Below are 23050 nucleotides of genomic sequence, written 5' to 3' on the forward strand. Positions count from 1 at the left end.
GAGGTTGACTAGCACAGAATGAACATCCAGGAGAGCAACAATGTTCACTTGCCCATGAACAGCAGCAACGTGAAGTAGAGTCTGACGACGATCATCTTGTGGGCTTACCAATGTCTTCCCACGCCGGAAGAGGAATCTTGCGATGGAAACATTGCCCATGTGAGCAGCATAATGGAGAGGCGTGGATTTCTAGGCATCTTGAAATGAGGCCAGTGCGCCATGTTCCAAAATCAATTTAAAAGCTTCATTGGCTTGGTGGAAGATGGCATATCATAATGCCGTTTGTCCTTCGAGGTTTTTAATGTCAATGGGTAAAGCGAAGTATCGACCAGGGTTCATATTATTATACCCTTGAAACAGCTACCCAATGCGCTGCTTTAGATTGAGTACGGGTGCGAGTTGAACGCCCAGGCACTTGGGGCGGGGATGTCGATCATCATTGCTAAGGCGAATGGGGGGTGAATGCTGTGGCGCTGAAAATAACAGATCGCAAATTAAATGTCGTGTGCTGCATAAAGAAGGCGTCGATGTCTAAAGTACTAGGTAGTGCACATGAAGGAAGTTTTATAATATTTCAATTATGAACGATTCAACTGTATCCAATGGCATTCCTATGTTCCAATGTGGCAAGAACCATATCCAGATAGCATCCAACGTCTGTCTCTATTACATCACTCATCACTATCTTCAATAGTCGGTCTGTTCGGTTTTCGACCCTTAGGTTTAGATCCACTACTAAACAAAAGGCTAGCGTCCATCAATTCAAAGTCCGAGCCAGCATCATCGAAGTCATCATCCTTGAAGGCAAAGGGATCGTCCTTCTGCTTGGGTTCCCGCTCTGGAGACAACAAAGAAACTATCTCCCCGCCAGCAGGGATTGCAGTGGCCTTGGTGGAAGCACGTCGATTAGCATTTTTAGACGGTGTTTTCAAGGGCTTTGGGCTGCGTCGATGTTTTTTAGTTGAATCCCTCCGGGACGGTTGACTGGACTCGTCTGACGAAAGGGGTTCATGGGCCAAAATCTCTTTGAATCGATGACCACAGTCAGGGCCAGCCTCGTGCATCTTCTGTAAGGCTTTCACCATGCGTTGCGTGAGAGACCCATGCTTGACGTTTTTCGTGGGTCTTTCAATGAGCTGCAAAGGTGGAAATGCGTCGTTGCGAGGGAATCGGATGAACTGCGGAGAAGTGGCACCGATGTTCTGATAATGGTTTTCGAGATCATTTTGCTCACTCGTGCTAAGAACAACGTCCTCCAGCGACGGAACATCCACAGGCTCAGGTGTGGGGCTCCGAGGTCTCTTTTTGGGAGTGGCTGCCTTTTTAGGTGCAGTGGCTTTCTTCTTCTGGGGTTTGTCGCCAGCCAAAGTCGAGGCGCGAGTAAAGCCTGTCTCCACATTATCGGGCATGTGGAACACCTTGGCAGGTCGCTTCGGTGCTCGCCCTCTGCGTTTCGGCTCGAGCAGTTCTTGCTGCGAGTTCTCCGGTGGTATGTCGATTTGTCGTTTATCGGGCACTGGATGAACGCCCGCGGGTAAGATGCGTGCAGAACGATCGTCGTGGAACGTGAAGCGGGAGCCACTGGCAATCATTTGCTGCATCTTTTCGTAGTTATCTTTGGCCTTGACGTAAGAGTCTTCTTCTTTGCCTTTCATCAATAGTAGGGTGATGTTACCCGCCCGCTTACGGCCAGTTCGACCCATGCGCTGTAGCATGCGAATGGGTGATGCCGACGAGTCGTAGCACACGATCAAATCGACCTCTCCAATATCCAATCCTTCCTCGCCGATGGAGGTAGCAACGATCGTGTTGTATGTTCCTTCCTTGAAATCCTCGATGATTCTGAGTTGTGTCTTCTGGTCCATGCCTTCAGAGCCTTTGGCGCTTGATTGACCCACAAAAACATGAGGCCGAATCATGGGCTCGTATCTTTTGAGTACTCTCGTGACCTCTTCTGCGCTGTCACGGAAATGCACAAAGATCATGACACGAGTCGCAGGTTGGCTAATACCATCAGGCAACTCTTTCCCTTCACCCCTGTCCATGAAGTGATTCAAAATCACGGACTTGAGATATTCCAATTTCGGGTGGCCAATGAACTCTGGATTTTTACTCCATGGTTCAAGATGGTTGAGTAATTTCTTGAAACTATCATCCTGCACAACTTGTTTCTGGTATTTCCCACCTCCGCCTTTCTGTCCCTCGGAGCTTGATTTGAAATGGGTGACATGGCGATAGAATGGCACGATGCCATGGTACTTGAGGAGATCGATAGCGTGGGCCAAGCTAGCAAGAACAGTGAAAATGGAGTTGACTTTGCCTTTCAAGCCGAAATTGGCATTCCGACCAGCGTCAGACTGCATCCATTGTTGCCTCGCCACTGTGAGACCGTACGCAGTCAGGCCCATTGGGTCACGTCCCCAGTAGGCGTTGAGGGTCCGGAGCTGGTCTAGCAAGGGTTGCAAGGCCGCGGACATGAGGTCCATACAGAAAACCATTTCATCTGAATTTTCAAAAGTTTCGATCTCGATATTGCGAGCGTGAACGTACTCGCGAATGTCGATCGAGTTCTCCGTACGGATTTCGACGCGTGCTATGTCCAAGCCATCAATAACTGCCTGCACCGATTCAACCGTGGAGCCCGGCGTTGCTGTGAGTGCGAGCACGCGGAAACTGTTGTTGAAGCGCCGAAGGAATTTGACCACCTCCACATATGCATACGCACCCGTCGCGCGATGAGCCTCATCAACAACCAACAACACCACTCGTTTAGGATCGGCGATTCCGGTTTTCAGGTCATTGATCAATGTTTGGGGTGTCATAAAAAAAACCCGCTTTGATTTCCACTCTTCGGCTCGAATACCTGGCGATGCCCCTCCCGTAAGCATGGTCGACTCCGAGCGTGGGATTCCTGCAATATCCAAACAGGCTGATACCTGCTGTGAAACCAGAGGTTTCGTTGGTGCGACAAAAATGATTTGGGAATCTTTCGTCCAGCGAAACCAGTTGAGCATAATTGTAGCTGCTATGAATGTCTTTCCCAAACCGGTTGGCAAGGCCACGAGTAGATTATGAAACAGGCCTGCCTGAGTGATGTTGAATTGGTAATCTCTGGTTTTGCCCAAATTTGTGGGGTAGACCCATGTATCCAAAGCATCTTTGACAAGTTTGTGTTGGGTCGGGGTTTCAGTCTTCTCCGACGGGTCCCAGTCTTGTTGGCGCGGTATTAAGACCTTAGGGTTCGGAGCAACCATGCCAAGTAAGGTGCTCTGTCTGAGATTTGGTTGTCGAATTGGGCCTCGGGTTTGACTGACTTGGGGAGCTGCATGCTGGACTGGTCGTGCTACTGGTGATAATGATGGCGAAGAATCAAATGCACCTTCAGGTATGTCCTCCAGCTCAAACGGGACATCCGCTAAAACATGCGTGTTTGTCTTTGCCGGCAGGGCAAGCTTCCCCGGAGCAGTATTAGCTGATAAACTCAGCGGTTGAGTTACCACCCTGGTTGTTTTCTCTTCCTCAAATGAATTCAAGGAAGCTGCAATTGCGGCCATAAACTCCTCATCGGTATCATGGGAATAATTATTATCTTGTCCACAAGCAACATCCTGTTCTCTAGTTTCGAATTTTGGCGGAGGGGGTTTTACAACAGGCTTCTGCCATCGCGGACCGCGTATTCGTTCCGGACTTGAGGAGGGTTGTGTGAGTTGTGTGACGAACATGTCATTTTGGACACTGGCTTGCTTCAGGACACAGCTCTTATTTTTGGGGCGGTCCTGGTATTGTTCGAAGCCAATAGGTGACTCACGACGCCGGGAGGGTAACCCATCGTCCTCCATATCAGAGAACGAGTCGATCGAAGAACCGTCATCTTGATCTTCGCGCTCTTTCCCGCGATTTCGAACACGGCGGCGCTTTGCGGGACGTGAGGGCCCATCCGGGGTTCCAGGGACTACGAAGTCATCATCATTGAAGTAATCTGACTCGGAATCTGTCGACATCGCGTAGATAGTTGAGAGGCATTGCCATTGTATGTACACATGTCTCGCGTCGCGTCACGTAGTCAGGTGATGTGATGGGGTCTGTTTGTACAGTTTGCACTAGAGCCTTATTTAGCGCGGAACCTTTCGAATGTACTTCATATCTCAAATGGCCGAGCCTAGACGAATTACGGAGTACCTAGGTACGGAGTACATGGTACCTACATAGGTGCTTGAGGAATTCAAATCGTATGCTTCTCTATCACATTGACCATGTGCCTGGTCCCGTTGCCCCTTATAAAAACCTCGATTCTATTTTGATATTCTACTTGACAAACAGTAGCCTCATGATGGCGTCCAATTTACTCCGTACTACCGACAGCCTGAAGGTTGTCTTTTATGTTTATTTATGACTTTCAAGGCCCTGCCGAGCTCCGAGGGCCAATAGGAATGGCAATATACTCCAGCAAAAAAATAGATTGGTCCCTTACTCACACGCTAATGCCCGAAGTCAATCAATATTGTCCAATTTGACATGTCCACTATCCCCAAGGGTCCTAATGTACGACAAGGCAGAAACCCCCTTTTCAAGGGGGAGATTACTCTGCACAATATCCTTGTCCGGGGAAGCAGGGTGATCGCCGTGTATCATCTAGATGAACTTGGTCCGTGGAACAAGCGCCAAATTCAATGACCATTAAATTTGAGACCTCACGAGTGGGGATCTGCATTGTGCCTGTTTTTGTCCCTAGGATTTGTGTTGAGGGAAACTCCATGCCAGGGCCAAGCACATCCGTTTGCTTTGTGGGCTTGTTATTAATTATATTTAATACTTCGCTGTCTGCTCTTCTCCCTCTCTACATCTGTCACTATTTACTACAATACACTGTCGCTACTTACCAGAGCCCTTTCCCTTCATTGATTTGATCAACTCGTGATACCTTTGTATCAACATGAAGTTCAGCCTCCTTGCCCTCTCGGCCTTGTTGGCTTTCGCTGCTGCCGCAGACACCACCACCGCGAACGCTTCAACCATTACCACTACTCCCGAGGCTGAGTGCGCCAAGAGCTGTAAGCTACCCATTCTCACGGTCTCTCGTCCTTGGCTTGATACTAATCCAACTTCAACTCTAGGCGAAGCCACGGATATCTGCTGCACAGCAAAGTGCTACAAGGTCCCCTGCCCCAGCGATGACCAGGCAAATGACACCAACAATTGTGTCTCTTCCTGCCCTCAGGGTACTGGCTCCCCGGCCGACGCCCAAAAGTACGCCGATTGTGAGCAGTCGTGCTACAGCTCACACTTCTGGGGTGGTAACGGCAGCGGTGCAACTGCAACCCACTCATCCGCCACCTCCACTGGTACCGGCAACTCTGCCACACATACTAGCTCCGACTCGTCGAGTACTGATTCCAAGTGTACGTCCACATGCATTTTTTCCGATACAGAACTCTGCTAACATCCGCCTTCAGCTTCCGGCAACAATGACAGCAATGACAACAACAGCAGCAGCAGCAACGATGGTGCTTCCTCTTCGGGCACTGCTACCAGCTCCTCGGGTTTCTCACAGCAGACCACTAACGCCGCTCCCAATTTTAAGCTCGGTGCCTCCGCTGCTAGTCTTTTCGGCCTGGTCGTTGCTGCCTTTGCCCTGTGAGAAGATTTGATTTAGTCTTCAGTCTACTACCTTGTAATTTGTCATGGTCGTATGGGACTGTCCCAGATCTGGATCTATGTGGTAGCCCCGTTAGCCTTGTAACATAATTTCGCTTCTTCTATGTGATATTGTATTGGATATGAATTTGAAGCCTTTTTTTTCTCTTTCGCATCCAATTAAGATCTTGTGTAGTAAGCCATCAACCTTATGCTGGCCCTAACCACAATGATTTCGTTGCAACTCAGTCCGCAAAGTTGGCACCCCGCAGGGACAATGTAGGGGCCTGCCTATGTCTTCTATAGATATGAACCTGGTTCCATGATTTCACAGAGACAAAAGTTTTATGCAACGTATAATTGCAATGCGCCTCCCAGGGCTATCTCCGTAGCTTTAAACACTAGAGAACAAGTCAAGTGTTATTCACCGCCAAATCTTATTTACTGCGGGGGAACATCCGGCGTTTTCTTCAAAATATACATATTGCAGATCACCAGGGATACAAAAACCACAAAAACACAGTATAAAAATCCAAATCGCACCGTTAGCATAAGTCTTGGCTGCTGTTTAGTCTGTATCGTGGAATCGACCAAAAGAAAAACCAATCCACCATCAACCGGACCAAACGACCCACAATGGATGATACCAGCCAAGAATTTCAAGCGCTCTTCAACGAGATGTCCGCTTTCGTGGCAGACTGCATGTCAGGACACGACCCATCGCATAATCCAGCACATGTCCACAGAGTGGGAGCGCTCGCCAACAAAATCCTGGAAGCGGAGCGGGCACTGCACCCGACAACGCAATACAACGGGGCGGTTGTCAAACTCGCAGCACTGTTGCATGACATCGGTGACAGAAAGTACTTATCCAAGATGGATGCAGGCGAGGAACTCGACCCAACGACGATGGTGCAGCATGCTCTCCTTGCGCGGGGTGCGACTCCAGAGCTCGCGTCCCGGGTGCAGACGATCGTGTCACATGTTTCTTATACGACTGAATGCAAGGATCCGGCATTGATTCGGAGGATGGTTGATGAGGATGGGTTTGTCGAGCTTGGGATTGTCCAGGACGCCGACCGACTTGATGCCATCGGGGCTATTGGAATTGGCAGGTGTTTTACCTTCCTTGGAGCTGTAGGGAAGAAGTACTGCGTTGATGGGAAATGGGAGATGGATAATTCCATTGAGCATTTTGGGGACAAGTTGGTCAAGTTGGAGGGTATGATGAAGACTGCTACAGGGAAGGAGATGGCTAGGGTACGGACGGAGAGGTTGAATGTCTTTGCGGGGTGGTGGGAGGAAGAGATGAGTCTGGCTTCTAGTTCTCCTTAAGAGAGGCTTTCATGTACAGTGTCAACTCTATATTAATTTCTTTTTACACTTCCAGAGACGGTTGTAATATGTGCCTTCCAAACACTCCTGTCAAAGATCTTGCAGATAGTGGGCATATTTCATACTCCAAATTATTCAAAGATCATCAAAGAAAATAAATCGACTGAAAATGTTTGCAGCTGTATAGTCGTGTGGTCTTTTCTCGTCTTTTTATTGATGCTATCGAAGTTGACATCTCGAGTTTGATATAGATATCATGTACTGCCACGCAAGCAGCCCGAAATATGCACGCACCTCATCCGCCCAAGATCAACACCGCCATTCGTTAAGCAACGTATATACAACCAACCTTCGCAACCATGGCTGATGCACAATTTGACAGCGCGCTGTGAGTAATCCGTCTCGCAACCAATATGGCACTACATACCCCTTCCCAACCATGATACCCGTCATGACAATCCCAGACCCCGACGCAACCCCGCGTCATGCACTCGGAGACAAGTGAGCTGACCAACCCATCTACAGCGACCTGCTTCGGCGCCTGAACCCGCGGGACACCAAGACCAACCTGCAGGCCATCACCTCAATCGTCCCCGATCTCACCGAAGACCTTCTCTCCTCCGTTGACCAACCCCTGGAGATTCGCCGCTGCCCGCAGACCAACCGCGACTACCTGCTCTGCGACTACAACCGCGACGGCGATAGCTACCGGTCACCATGGAGCAATGAGTTCGACCCTCCGCTTGAGGACGGTACCGTGCCCAGTGAGCGAGTGCGCAAGCTCGAGGTTGCCGCCAACGAGTCGTTCGATGTTTACCGCGAGCTGTACTATGAGGGAGGCGTGGGGAGTGTGTATTTCTGGGATTTGGATGATGGATTTGCCGGCGTGATTCTATTGAAGAAGGGTGCGTCATGGAATAACCGCAGGTTACTTTCTATGCTTTAGATTGCGACTAACTATTGATTTTGATTAGGTGTCACCCCAGGTTCCCAGAGCTCCGGCGAATGGGACAGCATTCACGTTTTCGAGGCCACCGACCGCGCTCGCATGTCCCACTACAAACTCACTAGCACCGTTATCCTCCACCTAGCCAACAAAACCGAGGCTCTAGGTGATATGGACCTCAGCGGGAACATGACTCGCCAGGTGGAAGTTGATCTGCCTGTGGAGTCGGATGCTAGCCATGTCGCCAATGTGGGCAGGCTGGTGGAGGATATGGAGTTGAAGATGCGAAATCTGTTGCGTATGTTCCTATCTCTTGTCGCCATTTAAAGGTCTGGGGATTTTATGCTAACTTAGGCTTTCACGTACAGAGGAGGTTTACTTCGGCAAGGCGAAGGATGTCGTTGGCGAGCTCCGGAGTAAGTGGATGCACATAATATCCATACCGCTGCAATATACTAACATGAAAATAGGCTTGGGTCCATTGTCTGATGCGAACAGAGACCGGGAAACCCAGCGGGAAATGATCATGTCCATGCAGAAGTAGTTATCTAGAGTTCCGACAAATAACCTGCTCGGCTAGGCCGATGAACTATACCTGTCGTTGCGTTTCGTTTTGTATAGCTAGTTCCGTTAACATGCTTGGAGACTGGTCCATACACATTTTGCGTCTGGTACTTTGTAGGCATATGTGTGTATCATCTTCCAGTGGGGCTCATCGCGTTCGTAATTTCAATCAATGGCAGCAGATAGCCCGGGGTATCATAAACGCATGAAGCAAACTCGATGACTCTCGCGGGATGAACTGATATCTTATCGTTCAATCCACCTGCATATCCTCCGGTTCATTCGCTGGCCTAGAGTCCTTGCTTGTCTCGGAAGGCTTCTGTGTCTGCTCAACGAATTTCCGAGCAGCCGCCCACAATTCAGCCTCCTTATCTTTCCCAACTGTATCCTTCCGGGTGTTGAGCCGACTGATATCCAATGAGTTTGGAGCTCGCGATTTAGCTCCTGCGACTCCTTCGTTCCTGGCTCCAGCTTTTGTGTCCCCTGCGCGCGAGCCTTTCTCAGGTCCGACTAGAGATGATTCCTCTAGGGAGTAGATCTGGCGGCGGAGGGTAACATCGGCTGAGGAGAGAAGGGCAAAGTATTTCGCACTCGCTTCTTTGAACCGCGTTTTGTGTGAGTCGAGTGATCCATCTGGTGCAACGGAAGAGTCTGGTTTGGCGTTGGTCAAGGCTTGGATCGCGAGACCGGCAGAATGAAGAAGTTTGGTAACGTCCTAACAGGGAGAAATTAGCAATAATTCCTGCATGAATTGAATTGACCGTAGTACTTTGTCCATGTCATTTAGCTGTCGAATGCGATCGGCAGAAGTGAAGCTAGGTAGCTCTTGCGGGGACGTGTTTTCACCCATGTTGACTGGTTTGAGGCTGTATGAAGAAGTGAGATAACTGCGTCCGTAGAAATTAATTTCACTGGGTTTTTTAGTGAAGAACAAGAGATAGAGATCGCAATGGAGATTGGGAAGCTTGCTGGTTAACATCACGTGCCGGAAGTTGGGGATCTTAATAAGCGGTGAGGTAGCCCGGGCCCGCAGCTCGTCGGGATATCAAATTCAAGATATCAAATCCGTTATTCTATCGCTGAGCGGTTGAAGTCCCAGATACCTTTGGGCAATATATACATTAGACGAAACACTGATAGCTGATCGCCCAAGTCTACCATATAATACGCCGGCGATTATACGCATTGTACGCTGCAGCTCTGCTCCGTTGCCGTCCTTCCTCACAATTTGAGGATCTGTCTCGAAGTTGTCGTCAATAGTCGTCGATTATGTCGGCACCAGGTGGGGCACCAAGCCCTGGACCGCGCAGCGGCAGCATGGGACCAGGTGTAAACGGAAGTGGGATGATGCCTTCCCAGCAACCATTACCTGGGACCCCCGTCCATTCTACACCAACTCCAGGACCCAGTGCACCACCAAGTGGTGCTATGTCACAGCAGAATTTGAACCAAATAGTAGGTGCCCTTGTGATTTGTTTGTGCGTTGTTTGAGAAGTCTTGACTCCCACATACTCTTTGTCCCTTTGCTCCTTGCGCGTTGTGTCCATCCTGTGTGTTTCGGGGTCAGCTGTTTGAGAGGCTTGATCTATGGCGACCTTTGGACTGGATACTCCCAGAAGATTATGATAGAGATCCATGATGGGGGACTCTGAGGCGTTCTGCCTCAACGCCGACAATATTGAAAATGGCACAAGCCTTCGAGCTGCTTGTTCATTAGCCGCTGCAGCCTTTTAATGGTGGTCGATGTTCATGAGAAAAAACCAAGGGTAGCGCACCGCGCTGTGGATGATTTGACTGATGCAACAAGCCTTGGAGTTCCCTGTTCATTGGTTATTGCAGCTTGTGGGTGGTGACGGAAGTCCATGCCAAAGGACCGCATGGGTTTATATGCAACGCCGACAATATGGTCCACACAGACCTCGAAGAGCATTGGTAGCCAGCTGTTCATTACCCATTGCAACTCATGACTGTCGATCAAGGTCTATAACTGAGTATCTGAGGCACCACAACTCGGAGCAAACATCACTATCAACCATTTATGTGACGCGGCTCTCACCGAATAACAATTCTTCACACTTCCAACGATTATCATTCATCCGGTTTATTCATCTTTATCAATCTATCAACCCATACTTGTCTTTCATCCTCGCATCAGTTGCGGTAAAACGGACCGCCGTCGCAAGACATCATCAGAACCACCGCGAATATGCCAACTCGGGACGAGGATTGGCGGCCTGCTCGCCGCCGGCAGCCTCGCTGGTACCCCCGCCCGACCTCGCCCACCCAAAAGAGCCGGAAGAAACACAAGCTGGTGGCGGCTGATGTGACTCCGGCACCATCTGTGCCCCGTCCACCCATCACGAAGCTTCCCGTCACGAGGCCTGCAGTCACAAAGCCCTCAGTCACAAAGCCCTCAGTCACAAAGCCTCCAGTCACGAACCCTTCGCAGTCCCTCACAGTTGAGGAGACACGCGAACGTGAACAGGCCGTCTGTTTACCCACTCAGACTCCGCACCACGCTCTGCTTGTCTTGCCATTTTTTTTTTTTTTTTTTACTTGCTCAAATAAGTTCAGTTTGAAATGCCGGCTAACTCTTCATATTTTCTAGGTTATTGATTATTTGGCTAAGAAAGGTTACAGTCGCACAGAGGCAATGTTGCGCATGGAGTCTGCCAACCAGGAGATTGATGGGCGTCCGCTTCCCCAGCTGGGGGAGGATTCCCGCCCCAAGACTCGACAAGGCTTTGGTGAGCTGAGGATTCAATCAATGTAACTCAGCGTATCAACTAATGCATTATCTAGATTTACTGAAGAATTGGGTGGAGGAAAATCTTGATTTGTACAAGGTGCGCCAAACAAGGAGTGACTTGATAAATCCATGCTAATAGTCTCACAGCCTGAACTTCGGCGTGTTCTATGGCCGCTGTTTGTCTATTCTTTTTTCAATATGGTCACTTCCTTTTATCCTCAGGATGCGAAGTCATTCTTTGACACCAACAAGAACATGTTCCTTCCTGAGCATACCGATGACATCCGCCATTTTGAGCCTATCAGCTTGCCGGAGCACCTGCAGGATAACTCCGTTGCTAAGCTTTACCGAAACAACAAATATCGCGTTGTGTTAAGCAACCCCGCTTACACCAATCTTCTCCAGTTCCTGGAGAGCAAGGATAAAGAGGGAGGCTCTGTCATGAACGCAATTCTCAGCAGCTTTTGCTCGGTAAAAACTTTGGACCGAGCAGCAGACGACCGATTCAGTTTCGCTGCCATGTTGAACCAGATGAGTGCGGACCAGACGTTCCCGGCTGAGGATGAAGGCATTCCGGGACACCACCCCGGCTCGGCTTACACTGGTGACAACCCGGCCATGGCCGGCACACTTCCCCGTCTGAAACTCGGAAAACTTCCTATGGAACAATTCCTAGAGGAGGATGTGCGGGCTGAACTGGCTGAAGAAGATGCGAAGCAACCTCCTGCCGCTGGCCGTAACACGCTCATTCAAGAGTTCGATCAAATGATTAAAAATGAAGATGATGACGAAGCACCCACTCGTGCAGATCTTCCTTTCCCTCAGTCCACTGCCCGTGACGTCCAGATTGAGGTGAAGAAGGTTATGGAACATCGCGATCGGTTCGAGATCAAGGCTCGCACAGGTGGTGTCGGTCCTGGGCTTAGTGTGTGCATGTTCACATTCCACAACACTTATGACGGGTATGTTTATGTAAACGGTATTTTTGATGCACAAATTTACTAACAAATGCACAGTGTTACTTGCATGGACTTTTCAGATGACAGCCAGCTTGTGGCTGTGGGATTCCAGCAGTCATACATTCGGATTTGGAGCCTTGATGGCACAAACATTCAAGCTGCTGACCCTGACCTTGATAACACGCCACCTGCCAGCTCGCGCCGCCTTATCGGCCATTCGGGTCCTGTCACTGCTGTTGCATTCCAGCCCTGCGCATCTGCTCGCGAGGGCCTTTCGGGAGATGACAAGGTTGCCACCAATGCACGATGGTTGCTTTCATCATCCATGGACAAGACAATTCGCCTTTGGTCCCTTGATAGCTGGCAATGTATGGTCGTCTACAAGGGTCACGACCGCCCTGTCTGGGACCTAAGCTGGGGGCCCTTTAGTCATTACTTTGTCTCCGGTGGATCTGACCGGACCGCTCGTTTGTGGGTGAGCGACCAAATCCGCCAGCAGCGTATCTTCGTCGGTCATGACCATGATGTCGATGTCGTCTGCTTCCATCCCAACTCAGCATACATTTTCACCGCCAGCTCTGATCACACTGTCCGCATGTGGGCTGTTTCGACTGGTAATGCTGTCCGCATGTTCACTGGCCACACTGGCAGCATCACCGCGATGGAGTGCAGCCGCGATGGAAAACTTCTAGCATCCGCTGATGACCAGGGTTGCATCATCTTGTGGGATCTGGCTCCTGGCAGACTGCTGAAGCGCATGCGTGGCCACGGCAAGGGTGGCATCTGGTCTGTCAGCTGGAGCGTGGAGTCCACGGTGCTGGTCTCCGGTGGAGCTGATGGTACCGTGCGAGTTTGGGATGTTGCTGGCTCTCAGGAAACCACTCAGGGTGGCCGTGTCATCGGTGAAACAGGCACTGGAACCAGACTGGATGCAGGCGCAAACCCCTCGACGAGTCAGACCAAGAAAAAGAAGGGAAAGGACGTTGTTGTCACAGCCGACCAAATCAGCGCGTTCCCGACTAAGAAGTCTCCTGTCTACAAGGTCAAGTTTACCAATATGAATTTGGTGGTTGCTGGTGGTGCCTATTTGCCTTAAATGGCATTTACGTCCGTTGTTCTTCGCGTCATGCGTTTTTTTTTTTTTTCTCTCTCTCGGAATACCCTTACTCCTCCTTGTATTATCACATCCCTTTTCACGATCCGCGCATGATGATTCCGTGTGATGGAATTCCGGTGGCGTTAGGAATCTCGAAAACCCGATTCTCGGTGTTTGTCGGTGGAGAGGCACGGACTTTTGCCGTGCCTGGCAGCTTTTTGCTTTTCCTGTTTTTTTCGCTTTAATGTTTGTCGCAACGGGGTGATATGGAGCTTCGGGCTGAAGCCTGAACTTCTGACTGTCCTTTGTGGCTGGTTTGACCAGGGCCCGAGAAAGCATCTTCTCATCTCGTTCGAAAATGAAACCGTTTTCTCATAATATTCTATTTCCCTACATACGAGTACCCAAACCCCATCAATTGTAGGCGTAATGACATTAGAGAAAGAAGATCTTTGTAGATCACACATTTGCTCGAGAATCACATGTTTGTTAATATCTATGGATGGCTATTTATTAGATATCATATCTCATTTCAAACACCCGACACAAATCATAAGATACTATCTTAAGTGGTCCGTTGAACCACCGGGAGCACCTGTTCCCTTCTTCATCGCCGCCGATGCCTGCATATCCGCCACTTTGGGCGGAAGCACCAATGCGCTCCGGTCATTTCGTCGGTAAAAGTCCGCCAGAATCTGCGCAGTCTTCGCAGGCTGATCCTCATGGACGAAGTGACCTGCTTCAGGGAAGACCTGGAGTTGATATTTGCCTGTGATACCGAAGTAAGCATGATGTCGAATGACCTCATTATAGATGGTGGACAGAGAGTATTTTGAAACACATACCTTGCATCTGTCCGATCATCAGCTCTTTATCCAGTCTGTCGGTCCCAGCAAGCAGTAGTAACTTGCCACCTCGTGCGTCGAGGAACTTTCTACTCAAGCCAACAAACCAATTTTCCCAGAAAGGTTTCGTTGCGGAGAGGTTGGTGCGCCACACCCAAGGACGGGCGGGGTCGCTAGGCTCGCTTTCCTCATATAAGAGTGATGGAACTGAGGCGCGAGCGGAAGTGGTGTTCCGGATTGTGCGGGAGCGAGTACTTGTGGTATTTGTTAGCCATGAGGGAAAGATAGGACAGTCGAGGTAGACACGTACTGCCATTCGATTCCAGATAATAGGGAAGGGAATCGGGTCGGACGAGTCGAGAGATATTTCTCCATGCTCTGCAGAGCATCCATTGCAGACCCTGTCAAAAAGTGATATCAGTATCTGATAGACATAAACCAAAAAAGCGAGCATACCTTCAACTACGTCGAACACCGCGTATGCCAACAGCTTCTGGCCCAGTTCACCTTTCTTCGCTACATCTGTAATCACTGCACCGCCCAGGCTGTGTCCAACCAGGATAATATCAGGAAGCTTCTCCCAGCCCATCCTAGTTTGTGTCTGGTAAATCACATGAACTAGATCCCGGCTCAGAGTTTCGAGCTTGAGGTCGAGCTCAACCTGCCCCGAGAATTCAGCCCGGGCTGCCGCTCCTGTAGAAGGAGTTTCATCGTCCGTCTTATTGTCTAATGTGGTCACGAAAGTGCGGCCATGGCTTCGAGCGTCCAGGGACAAGATTCCCGCCTTTGGGAGGATCTTCCGGATCTCTTCTGCACAGGTCGCGAAGGAAAGTCCAGACGAACCGGCCCCATGGTGCATGACAAACAGTGGGCCTGATTCAGTCGGTGGTGTTAAATAGGCATGGTGTACAATATGGAGATTATCCACTTCCTCTGAAAGAAAGAGCTCCTGGTCAAAGAAGTCTGTCCATGATAAAGAGGTTTGAGATGATTGTCTGCAGTCGCATGTTAGTATAATCCTGATTCAAATAGCCAATTGATCCCAAATTCAGCTCCTGGAAATTGGAGAGGTAAACGAACCGTCGGCCCGTTCGGGCGAATAGCTGTCGCGTGGGTGACGGGACCATCGTCCCAGTCGATGACACCGAGGAAGCTGAAGAGCCATCCTCCCATGCATCCTCTGGATGGCTCATTGACTCAGGCATTGGTGCTTCAGGCGGAAATTTGGCCAGTTTTGACTTGGCAAATGATTTCTGGAGGTCACTCATTTCAAGTGGATACTACGACTGTGTCGATCAAAAGGAGGGGTGCATGAATGGCTGTTATACGTATTTTCTTTTCCACGCACTGCCAATAATTCCTCCAAGCGAAATGGCATTTAGTAGAGATAATCGAGTCCATTCGTATCCGGTGTGTCGTCAGCCTATCGCTGACTAATATCATTGGCCCTACCAATGCCTTGTTAATGTCATTCCGTGAACGTTAGCAATGGTATTTATATAAAGAGCTAGAATGATATTGTACCTGCACGCCTAGAGTGTCTTCATGGCTCAGTGTGAAATTCGCTGACGAAGGAGAAGTAAATACAAGCAATCATCTCAACATGCTACAGGGACAATGTATATAGAAGAGATGGATAGACAATCTAAATCTATCGAAAGGAGTCGCTAAGCACAAGATAAGAATGCCTTTCGCGTCCAGTCGAGTCCACTCCTAATCGGAACATCAAATTTCCTCTCATCGTCTACAAATCCACCACGCAGCATTCGAATATAGTCAACCCCTAGCTTGAGATCCGTGGATTCTTCATCGCGTGCGGGGTCCCACACCTTCCATCCATTCTCATTCGGGATTTTCCAACGCATCACAACGGGCATAGCAGGAGGTGCAGGGGGTGTAGGAGCTTGTCTCTCTGACGGATTTGGGTTCGACCGACACGGTGGTTTTCGTGCCAAGGAGAGAAATATTTCATGCTCTTTTGAAGATCTGTGCCGGTACAACAGAGCCGGATTCGAAGATAGGGTTGAGGAGGGGAAATATATTGGATCTCGTAGTGTTTTCACTGCTTGCTGATTCGGCGCGTGTAAGTCGAACTTGACCAGTTTCGGCTCGCATGTTAATGGTGGCAGAGCAATGACCACTTCATTCTCGCTCCAGTGGACGAGAATTGGCAAATGAGGCGGGAGACTCTCAATTCGTTCCCCAAATCTATATGTGAGTTCGGGCTTTGGTATCGGGGCTTCTTCAATGTTTGAAATTCCATGGCTCGGTGCAATCGAATATGTAGATAAGCGCAAATGACATTCTGAGTAGTCGTCACCATCTGTGAATGAGGCGCCCAGGGAGTAAAGGAACTTTCCACACGAAGAAAAGTGAAGGTCTGTTAATTCGAGCGTTAGCCAGCCTTAATATCAACATTTGTAACTGAAGGACATGGAGCCAACCTTGATGAAAAAGAGGTTCTCTATCTGTGGAGGTATCTGGATAGTCCACAATATTCCATGTTTCTGTATCAAATCTGCCAATTATGGCCTGGCCCTTGGTGGAAGCTATAACAACGAGAGGCAGAGATGGATGGACTGCGAATGAAATTCCAACAGTGGTGTGGTCCGCTAGAGGAATCCAGAGCGGTGGATACGACTGGTGATATATAATCATCCATTTACCTGCTGGCTTGCCAAATGATTGAGTTTCTCTGTGTTGTCCCTCATCGTAGCCAGATTGGTAGGCAGAGTCGGAGTCAGAGTCAGAGTCGGAATCGGAGTCGGAGTTTGAGCTTGTGCCTGAGCTAGATTCTGGGTCTGAGTCTGACCCTGATGAGCTAGAGTCCGATTCGGAACTTGAATGATCGCATTGCCATATTGGGCCTTGCCTCAATGATTCTTTTGAAATTTGAAAAATAGTCACTATTCCCCATCCTGTAGCTTTGCTGTCTTTGTTGTTCACTTGCCAGTTCTCATTCGGGCGAGCTTCTGCCAAGGAGCTTGGTGCTGAGAATGCTTTGGAGACACCATTTTGAGTAGATCGAAGCTGTCTAGACACTGTATCATATTCCAGAATATTGACCGTTGACGGCGACCCTTGGACTTGAAATGCGGTTTCTTCCCAATTCAACTCTGTAAGTCGGGAGACAGGACGAAAAGTGCTTTGGGTTGCCTTGCTTTTCGAGAATATTGAGACCGGATGGCAGTGAAGGAGGTCTGAAGGGTCATTGCGGTTATGATAAATCAAGTCAGCGAGCAATCTGCCCTTAGAAAGAAATATGGAATTCAGGCGAAGCTCTGAGACGTCACTCAAATTGAGCTTTTCGTTGAACTTCCAGACTTTAATTCTTTCCGATTGAGGGAATTCACCCCCAAGCTTTGATTGCATGGTGTTCAGCGGAACACATTGATCAAGGACATCCGGCCGAGACGCGAGAACTTCATGCCAATCGTTTATGAAAGCACAGAAATCAAGATCCAACGCGGGTCCATGGGGTGGATATTGTTCCAGCCATGTAGGTAACGGAACACCGAAAGAATCCTCCTCATCCCAGCCCGTTTGTCGCAAACTCATCTGGTAAGTGCCGGCTTCTCTTCGAGCGTAGTGACCGAAAAGATATGGGACGATTCGACTTTGTACAGCAACGCAGGTCCAAAGGTTTGTGCTCTCTAGAAAACGTCTTACCTCTTCGAAATCTTCCTTGCTGTGTTTACTGCCATCCATGAAGTGGATGAACCAGAAGGCCGCCGCGTATCTCAAAAACGAGTGCTCTCTGTTATTCTCGTCCTCCAGGATTGCCTTGGCAGTAGCGAAAGACTCATAGCGCCTGTAGTTTAAGAATGTCAGGCAGTCGCGTCCACCTTGTCGAAAAGCATCGTTTGAGTTGACAAAGAATTTTTGAATTCGAGCCAGATTGTCCTGCTCCATCTGCCGAATGGATGGGTCGATGAGAAGATCTTGAGAGTTTTGGGTGAGGAAATCTTGGATGGTTTTATGAACCAGTCTGATCTTCTGGTTATTTTTGCTGTCATTAGGAGAGGAATCTAAGAGCAACCAGGATCCGCAGAGCGAATAAATTTGTTGTTCCCGAGGTTCATTTCCTTTCAGATGGTCTTTCGCTCCGCTCCGGATAGCAAGTGCGTTGCAGAGCTCGTTCCAAGTAATAGGCTGGACTGCAGTGATCAGTATCCTAAAAACTCGTCTAGAATATCATCAGCATTTTGCAGAAGCATTGATTTCTTCGTTTGGGTGGAACTCACTTCACGAGTTCTTGCTCTCGTTCGTGTCTCTCACAGAGCTTGAGTAGTGTACGAATATAGTATCCAGTCAGACTTTTAGGAAACTCTTGCAAGGCCTTACTGATATCATCGTCACAGGTGATACCTTCCCCTTGTAGGGTATCAACCAAGAATTTCGAATAAAGGAAGCTCCCTTCGATATGTTTCTCAGTGAAGTATTCGATGTGGTTTGCGGCACCCTCAATTGACTGTAGCCCGTCTGACAAGAATAGTTTGATATCCGCAGACAGGGTGGATAAATTAGGAGTAAATGTCACAGCATTCAGTTTCTTCATCATGTTTCGAATATTCTCGTCATTCCGGCTGGTAAAGAACCATTTGGTTGTGCCGTAAGCTGGAGCAGATACAATTTTTGTGAACATATCTCGCATTCTTTGGTCATCGACGCATTCATCTAGGCCATCAACAATCACGTAGACAAGGCTGCAGCCCTTTAACATGCAATTTACTGTGTCCACTGCGACAGACGGAATATGAATGTATCTTGCATGCTGTGTCATTTCACTCTGGTAGAGTTCCACCACTGAATCTGGAATTCCGGTCTTCATAATGTGAAGGAGCTGGAGAGCAAGGGCCCGAGGACCTGTTATGGCCTTTCTTAGAGTGAAGTCGCTGAAAGAGTAGAAGTAGTATGCTGTCGGAAGACTCTTCTTCGTTAAATGGTCGATGACGGCTGATGAAAGAACCGTCTTCCCAGAGCCTAGCGGCGCATTGTACCAGAACACATTAGTGGTCAGATCATCACGCCAGCGTTGGAATTCGGGTTCATCAAACAGCCACTCGCATGTCTCTGCATGCCTTCGTTCAGAATACATTTGCAAGTGACCGCGGAGGTCGAGGTCATCATCGGCTCTGATCCAGTCGAGAATTCCATCCTTCATTTTCTCTGTAATGGATTTGTGAGCAAATGACTTGGTAATGTGCTTTGAAGTAATCGCATTTGATACCTACTTTCTTGTTCGATAACGTTACGCCTCCTATCATCATGGACAAGAATTGCTTCTTCGGCCGCTGTTATTGCCAGGACTCGAGCACAATCTTTGCTGAGACGCTCGACAGTCACATTTATCTCATCGGTCATAGAATTCACAATGTTCTTGATCGCGCTCATGAGAACTACACCCAGTCAGTGGTTTGTATAAATAATTACTATGGCAGTGGCGTACCGTGCTCGGACAGGAGTTTTGAAGCCGTTGCCCAGAAGTTGACGATGTTCTTGTATGAGGCAACAAGACACTCGCGTACCTCATCAGAGGATTTATAGGCAACGGCAAATTTGCCGTAACACTGAAGATACATTCCGATTTTGCCCATCGTCTCGGAGACGAGCTCAAACATCGAATTGGTGTTGTGTGCGAGCTGAATTAGGATCAGAATCGATGTACTCTGTCCAATTCCAATCTTGCGGCACTCACCTTGAGCACGAAACGAGCGCCCGATAAAGCCACACCAACGGCAAAAGGACTTGCCTGTGCCAGTGCGGAGCAAGCGTCCATCAAAGTAACAATACCATTGATGAAAGGTCCAAGGGCTCCAAGTCCTCTCAATGATTTCGATGTGCTCTTCTGCTCTTCGAGCTCTTTAACGAAGCCCCTGAGTTCTTCTGTACATAATTCAACGCCCCGTGGATTTGCATTGAGCGCCAAAACCGACCGTGATGTCAATACTTCTTTGTAAAATGGACTTTTACGGTCGCGAGCCTTCATATCATCGAGGAACTCATCGATAGCCTGGGCCAAAGGGCTCGGCGCCGTAACAGCGGCCATCAGGATTTAGCTGTGGCCTGAATCGTCACGATGCTCGAGTAGAATTGAGATCGATAGCTTTCTTATGCGGCTGTCGGCTCTCAAACTTGAGAGAAGTATGTCATTTCACCCCAAAATCACTTGTTCCAATCAAGGCCCCATACGCTTTTGTTTCTACGCGTGGAGAAAGAGTTCACCCGGGTGATTCATGGCTGGAAATTTATTATCACACATCTAGCTTCGAGGCGTCCCCCGAATGTAGTTAGAACCAAACTGAGGGGGAAGCCGGGACAAATGGCTATTCTCGATTGGCCTGCTCGTACACACCGTCAGCACTAGCGCGCGCTAGAGGCCCATAGTGGGATAAATCGTGCATCATGACAGGTGTGATACGGCAGTACTGCATGTGACCGCAATCACACTGCAGCCCCGTGCCGTCTAGGTTCGCTGGCATCCCCAATGGGCTGCGGTTTAGTCTGTCTTGAGCCTCAGGTTGCCCAGTGTAAACAGCTTACGTATAACTTAGTTCGCTTGGATAAGCTTTCCTGATAACGCGAACTACCCTGACATGAGCGGCACATAAACCACGCATATCTCCCGCGCGTATCTCGCAGGAAAACAAACACAACCGATGCAGTCCAGTAACATGGATGCCGCCGAAGACCTGAGTGGAGAAAAGTGCGAGTTCAAAGTCTATCGCCATACCCCGAAGAAAGATGGAACTATATCTATTGAGACCATTTCGAATCCTTTTTCCGGGCTTGCTCTTGGAGACAAGGACAGTCCTTATGCGTTGATCGTCAATCGCTTCCTAGGGGAAAAGAACCAACTTAAAGAAACCACTCTACAGATAAATTCCAGGCGTCTCATGAATGTCTTCCGAGAAGTGATCGGCTTTTACCCCACTGTTCCGGCAGACTTCGCCTCTCCCTTTGAGCTCAAGGGACCATTCCAGATCCTTCTGCACTATTGGGAAGAATTGGACGAACGCCGACAAACGACGAAGGATGCCGACGAGCGCATGCATCTCAATCTGTTGTTCGACTTCATGAATCATGAAATTGGACCCGAGCGAGAGCGCCTTCTGGGTATGGTACGGAACAATCAAATTACATTCTACAACGCCTGGTGTATTTTCCGGCCGGGAGACCTGGTTTACACCAATTTCATGGGCCATCCTTGGTTGTTGCAGTGTCAAAAGACTGCCTATGAAGAAAGTACCTCGGAAGGTCCTTACATGGAAATCCACTGTCTCTACACAGACCACGATGGGACTATCACTGGCGAAGGTTCCCATATTTTTCGGTTATATCAGAAACGAAGCTTTGCCGCCGAAAATCCGGCCATCATTACCGAGCTCCCGTGCTTTCCTCGTAAATTCGTCGAGGAACAGGGGGATCTGGAAAATCGACTCATAGCTCGCGGTCAAAGGTTCCTCGCACTACAGGGCGTAGCTACTATGTCATACGACGGACATGCCCAGTTCCTTAAGGAACCTGATTACGGATACTATCACCCTAGGATGGCCGAATTTGAGGCTGTTTGGATTCCTTATACTGAGCTTGGAAGGGTTATATTGGACCGTAAGACCTTCCAGGAGGACCAGTATTCAAATGCAGGCAGAGTTCAGGCCAAGGCCCCGGATCCGCTGTGCTGTCCGCCATATGAGTATGGATTTTCTCTGAGTCGCAAAGAATGGTGCCGGTTTTTTATCGACTCCATTCAGGATGTCAAATGGAAAGAGAATGCCTGGGATTCGCTGATTATTGGTGATCACGAAAAGCTCGTGCTTCAGTCTTTAGTCACATCTCACTCATACCCAGAAGACGCACGCGACCAAAGCCTCCAGAAAGGAAAGGGTCTGGTTGTTTTATTGCATGGATCACCTGGGTCTGGTAAAACATTGACAGCTGAGACCGCCGCCGAGGGATCAAAAAGGGCGATTATGATGACCTCTCTAGGAGAGCTTAATAAATCGGAAAGGTACGGTTTCCCCAGCCATGTGAAATCAGAAAGAGCTGACGTGAAAAAGCCCCGCGGCTTTTGAATTCCGCCTCAAACTTCTTTTGCAATATGCAACAACCTGGAAGGCGGTTGTCTTAATGGATGAAGCGGATGTTTTCCTTGAGGCTCGAGAGGACGATGGCGACACTTCATATCGAAACGCTCTCGTGGCTGGTAAGAAACCCATCCAAATTGCTAAAAGCAAAGCTAATCTCCAACTATTTAGTTTTTTTAAAGGAACTCGAGTACTTTAGCGGCATCGTTTTCCTCACCACTAATCGTATCAAATCCTTTGACAAAGCCATGAAGTCTCGCATTCATCTTGCACTCGAATATACTCCACCAGGTCTCGAGACCAGGGAAAAACTCTGGCTGCAAACTTTGAACTCTATACCAAGCGAAGAGAATTCTGTGGATCTTGATGAGGCCATGAAGGCTTTCGTGATGGTCAAGATGAATGGTAGAGAGATTGCAAATGCAGTCCATACCGCCCGAACAATTGCACGCTTCCAGAAGAAACCGGTTGATATTGAGCATATCGAGGTGGTCCTGGGTGTCTGGAAACGATTTGATGAAAGCTTGGAAAAAATCAAGAAGAAATCAACCCACCCCTTGGAAAATGGAGCGCACTTGATGATGCGACGAAAGAATTCGATTCTTGAAGATGAATAAAGCAGTTTTCATTCGTGAGATGTGATATTTGACTAGCTTTACTGATTCAAATGGCATTATTTGAGATCCTATACGAAGCCTTTACCTCTCGAAACTGACTATCCTTATATTGCCTCTTCCACTCCCCCTCCACCCTCCGGTCCATGCTATCAGCAAACAATAAAAATTGGCAGAGTGAGGATTTCTACTCCCGATTTTCTTCTCTCCATTTGGTCACT

The 23050-nt window shown here is 48.8% G+C and overlaps 10 protein-coding genes across 10 annotated transcripts; 5 read left to right on the forward strand and 5 right to left on the reverse strand.

The window, feature by feature from the left end:
• Positions 1 to 671: 671 nt before the first annotated feature.
• Positions 672 to 4001, reverse strand: mph1 (3'-5' DNA helicase; the record flags this gene model as incomplete). The annotated part of the gene is made up of 1 exon (XM_057231270.1): positions 672 to 4001. The coding sequence occupies one exon, from the start codon at positions 3999 to 4001 to the stop codon at positions 672 to 674; it is 3330 nt and encodes a 1109-aa protein (XP_057086360.1).
• Positions 4002 to 4933: 932 nt separating this feature from the next.
• N7447_007009 (uncharacterized protein) lies at positions 4934 to 5638 on the forward strand (the record flags this gene model as incomplete). The annotated part of the gene is made up of 3 exons (XM_057231271.1): positions 4934 to 5051; positions 5115 to 5399; positions 5454 to 5638. The coding sequence occupies 3 exons, from the start codon at positions 4934 to 4936 to the stop codon at positions 5636 to 5638; spliced, it is 588 nt and encodes a 195-aa protein (XP_057086361.1).
• A 632-nt stretch (positions 5639 to 6270) lies between these two features.
• N7447_007010 (HD domain-containing protein) lies at positions 6271 to 6969 on the forward strand (the record flags this gene model as incomplete). The annotated part of the gene is made up of 1 exon (XM_057231272.1): positions 6271 to 6969. The coding sequence occupies one exon, from the start codon at positions 6271 to 6273 to the stop codon at positions 6967 to 6969; it is 699 nt and encodes a 232-aa protein (XP_057086362.1).
• A 359-nt stretch (positions 6970 to 7328) lies between these two features.
• Positions 7329 to 8459, forward strand: cap2 (F-actin-capping protein subunit beta; the record flags this gene model as incomplete). Its single annotated transcript, XM_057231273.1, has 5 exons — positions 7329 to 7357; positions 7495 to 7874; positions 7944 to 8213; positions 8284 to 8331; positions 8386 to 8459. The coding sequence occupies 5 exons, from the start codon at positions 7329 to 7331 to the stop codon at positions 8457 to 8459; spliced, it is 801 nt and encodes a 266-aa protein (XP_057086363.1).
• Positions 8460 to 8732: 273 nt separating this feature from the next.
• On the reverse strand, positions 8733 to 9329 carry N7447_007012 (mediator of RNA polymerase II transcription subunit 11; the record flags this gene model as incomplete). The annotated part of the gene is made up of 2 exons (XM_057231274.1): positions 8733 to 9194; positions 9249 to 9329. 2 exons carry the CDS (start codon positions 9327 to 9329, stop codon positions 8733 to 8735), a joined length of 543 nt encoding a protein of 180 aa, XP_057086364.1.
• A 403-nt stretch (positions 9330 to 9732) lies between these two features.
• N7447_007013 (Mediator complex subunit Med11) lies at positions 9733 to 10116 on the reverse strand (the record flags this gene model as incomplete). Its single annotated transcript, XM_057231275.1, has 1 exon — positions 9733 to 10116. The coding sequence occupies one exon, from the start codon at positions 10114 to 10116 to the stop codon at positions 9733 to 9735; it is 384 nt and encodes a 127-aa protein (XP_057086365.1).
• A 569-nt stretch (positions 10117 to 10685) lies between these two features.
• On the forward strand, positions 10686 to 13283 carry N7447_007014 (putative transcription initiation factor TFIID subunit; the record flags this gene model as incomplete). The annotated part of the gene is made up of 5 exons (XM_057231276.1): positions 10686 to 10967; positions 11088 to 11226; positions 11282 to 11325; positions 11376 to 12190; positions 12245 to 13283. The coding sequence occupies 5 exons, from the start codon at positions 10686 to 10688 to the stop codon at positions 13281 to 13283; spliced, it is 2319 nt and encodes a 772-aa protein (XP_057086366.1).
• Positions 13284 to 13843: 560 nt separating this feature from the next.
• ppe1 (putative ribosomal protein/carboxylic ester hydrolase (Ppe1)) lies at positions 13844 to 15396 on the reverse strand (the record flags this gene model as incomplete). The annotated part of the gene is made up of 5 exons (XM_057231277.1): positions 13844 to 14052; positions 14129 to 14382; positions 14439 to 14529; positions 14585 to 15123; positions 15209 to 15396. The coding sequence occupies 5 exons, from the start codon at positions 15394 to 15396 to the stop codon at positions 13844 to 13846; spliced, it is 1281 nt and encodes a 426-aa protein (XP_057086367.1).
• Positions 15397 to 15795: 399 nt separating this feature from the next.
• Positions 15796 to 20177, reverse strand: N7447_007016 (uncharacterized protein; the record flags this gene model as incomplete). The annotated part of the gene is made up of 6 exons (XM_057231278.1): positions 15796 to 16508; positions 16795 to 18314; positions 18373 to 19297; positions 19363 to 19527; positions 19578 to 19770; positions 19827 to 20177. 6 exons carry the CDS (start codon positions 20175 to 20177, stop codon positions 15796 to 15798), a joined length of 3867 nt encoding a protein of 1288 aa, XP_057086368.1.
• Positions 20178 to 20802: 625 nt separating this feature from the next.
• N7447_007017 (ATP-binding protein) lies at positions 20803 to 22832 on the forward strand (the record flags this gene model as incomplete). Its single annotated transcript, XM_057231279.1, has 3 exons — positions 20803 to 22139; positions 22189 to 22334; positions 22387 to 22832. The coding sequence occupies 3 exons, from the start codon at positions 20803 to 20805 to the stop codon at positions 22830 to 22832; spliced, it is 1929 nt and encodes a 642-aa protein (XP_057086369.1).
• Between the last annotated feature and the right edge of the window lie 218 nt (positions 22833 to 23050).

Source organism: Penicillium robsamsonii (genome assembly GCF_028829455.1).
Source record: "Penicillium robsamsonii strain IBT 29466 chromosome Unknown utg000003l_segment0_segment0, whole genome shotgun sequence".
Lineage (NCBI taxonomy): Eukaryota > Fungi > Ascomycota > Eurotiomycetes > Eurotiales > Aspergillaceae > Penicillium > Penicillium robsamsonii.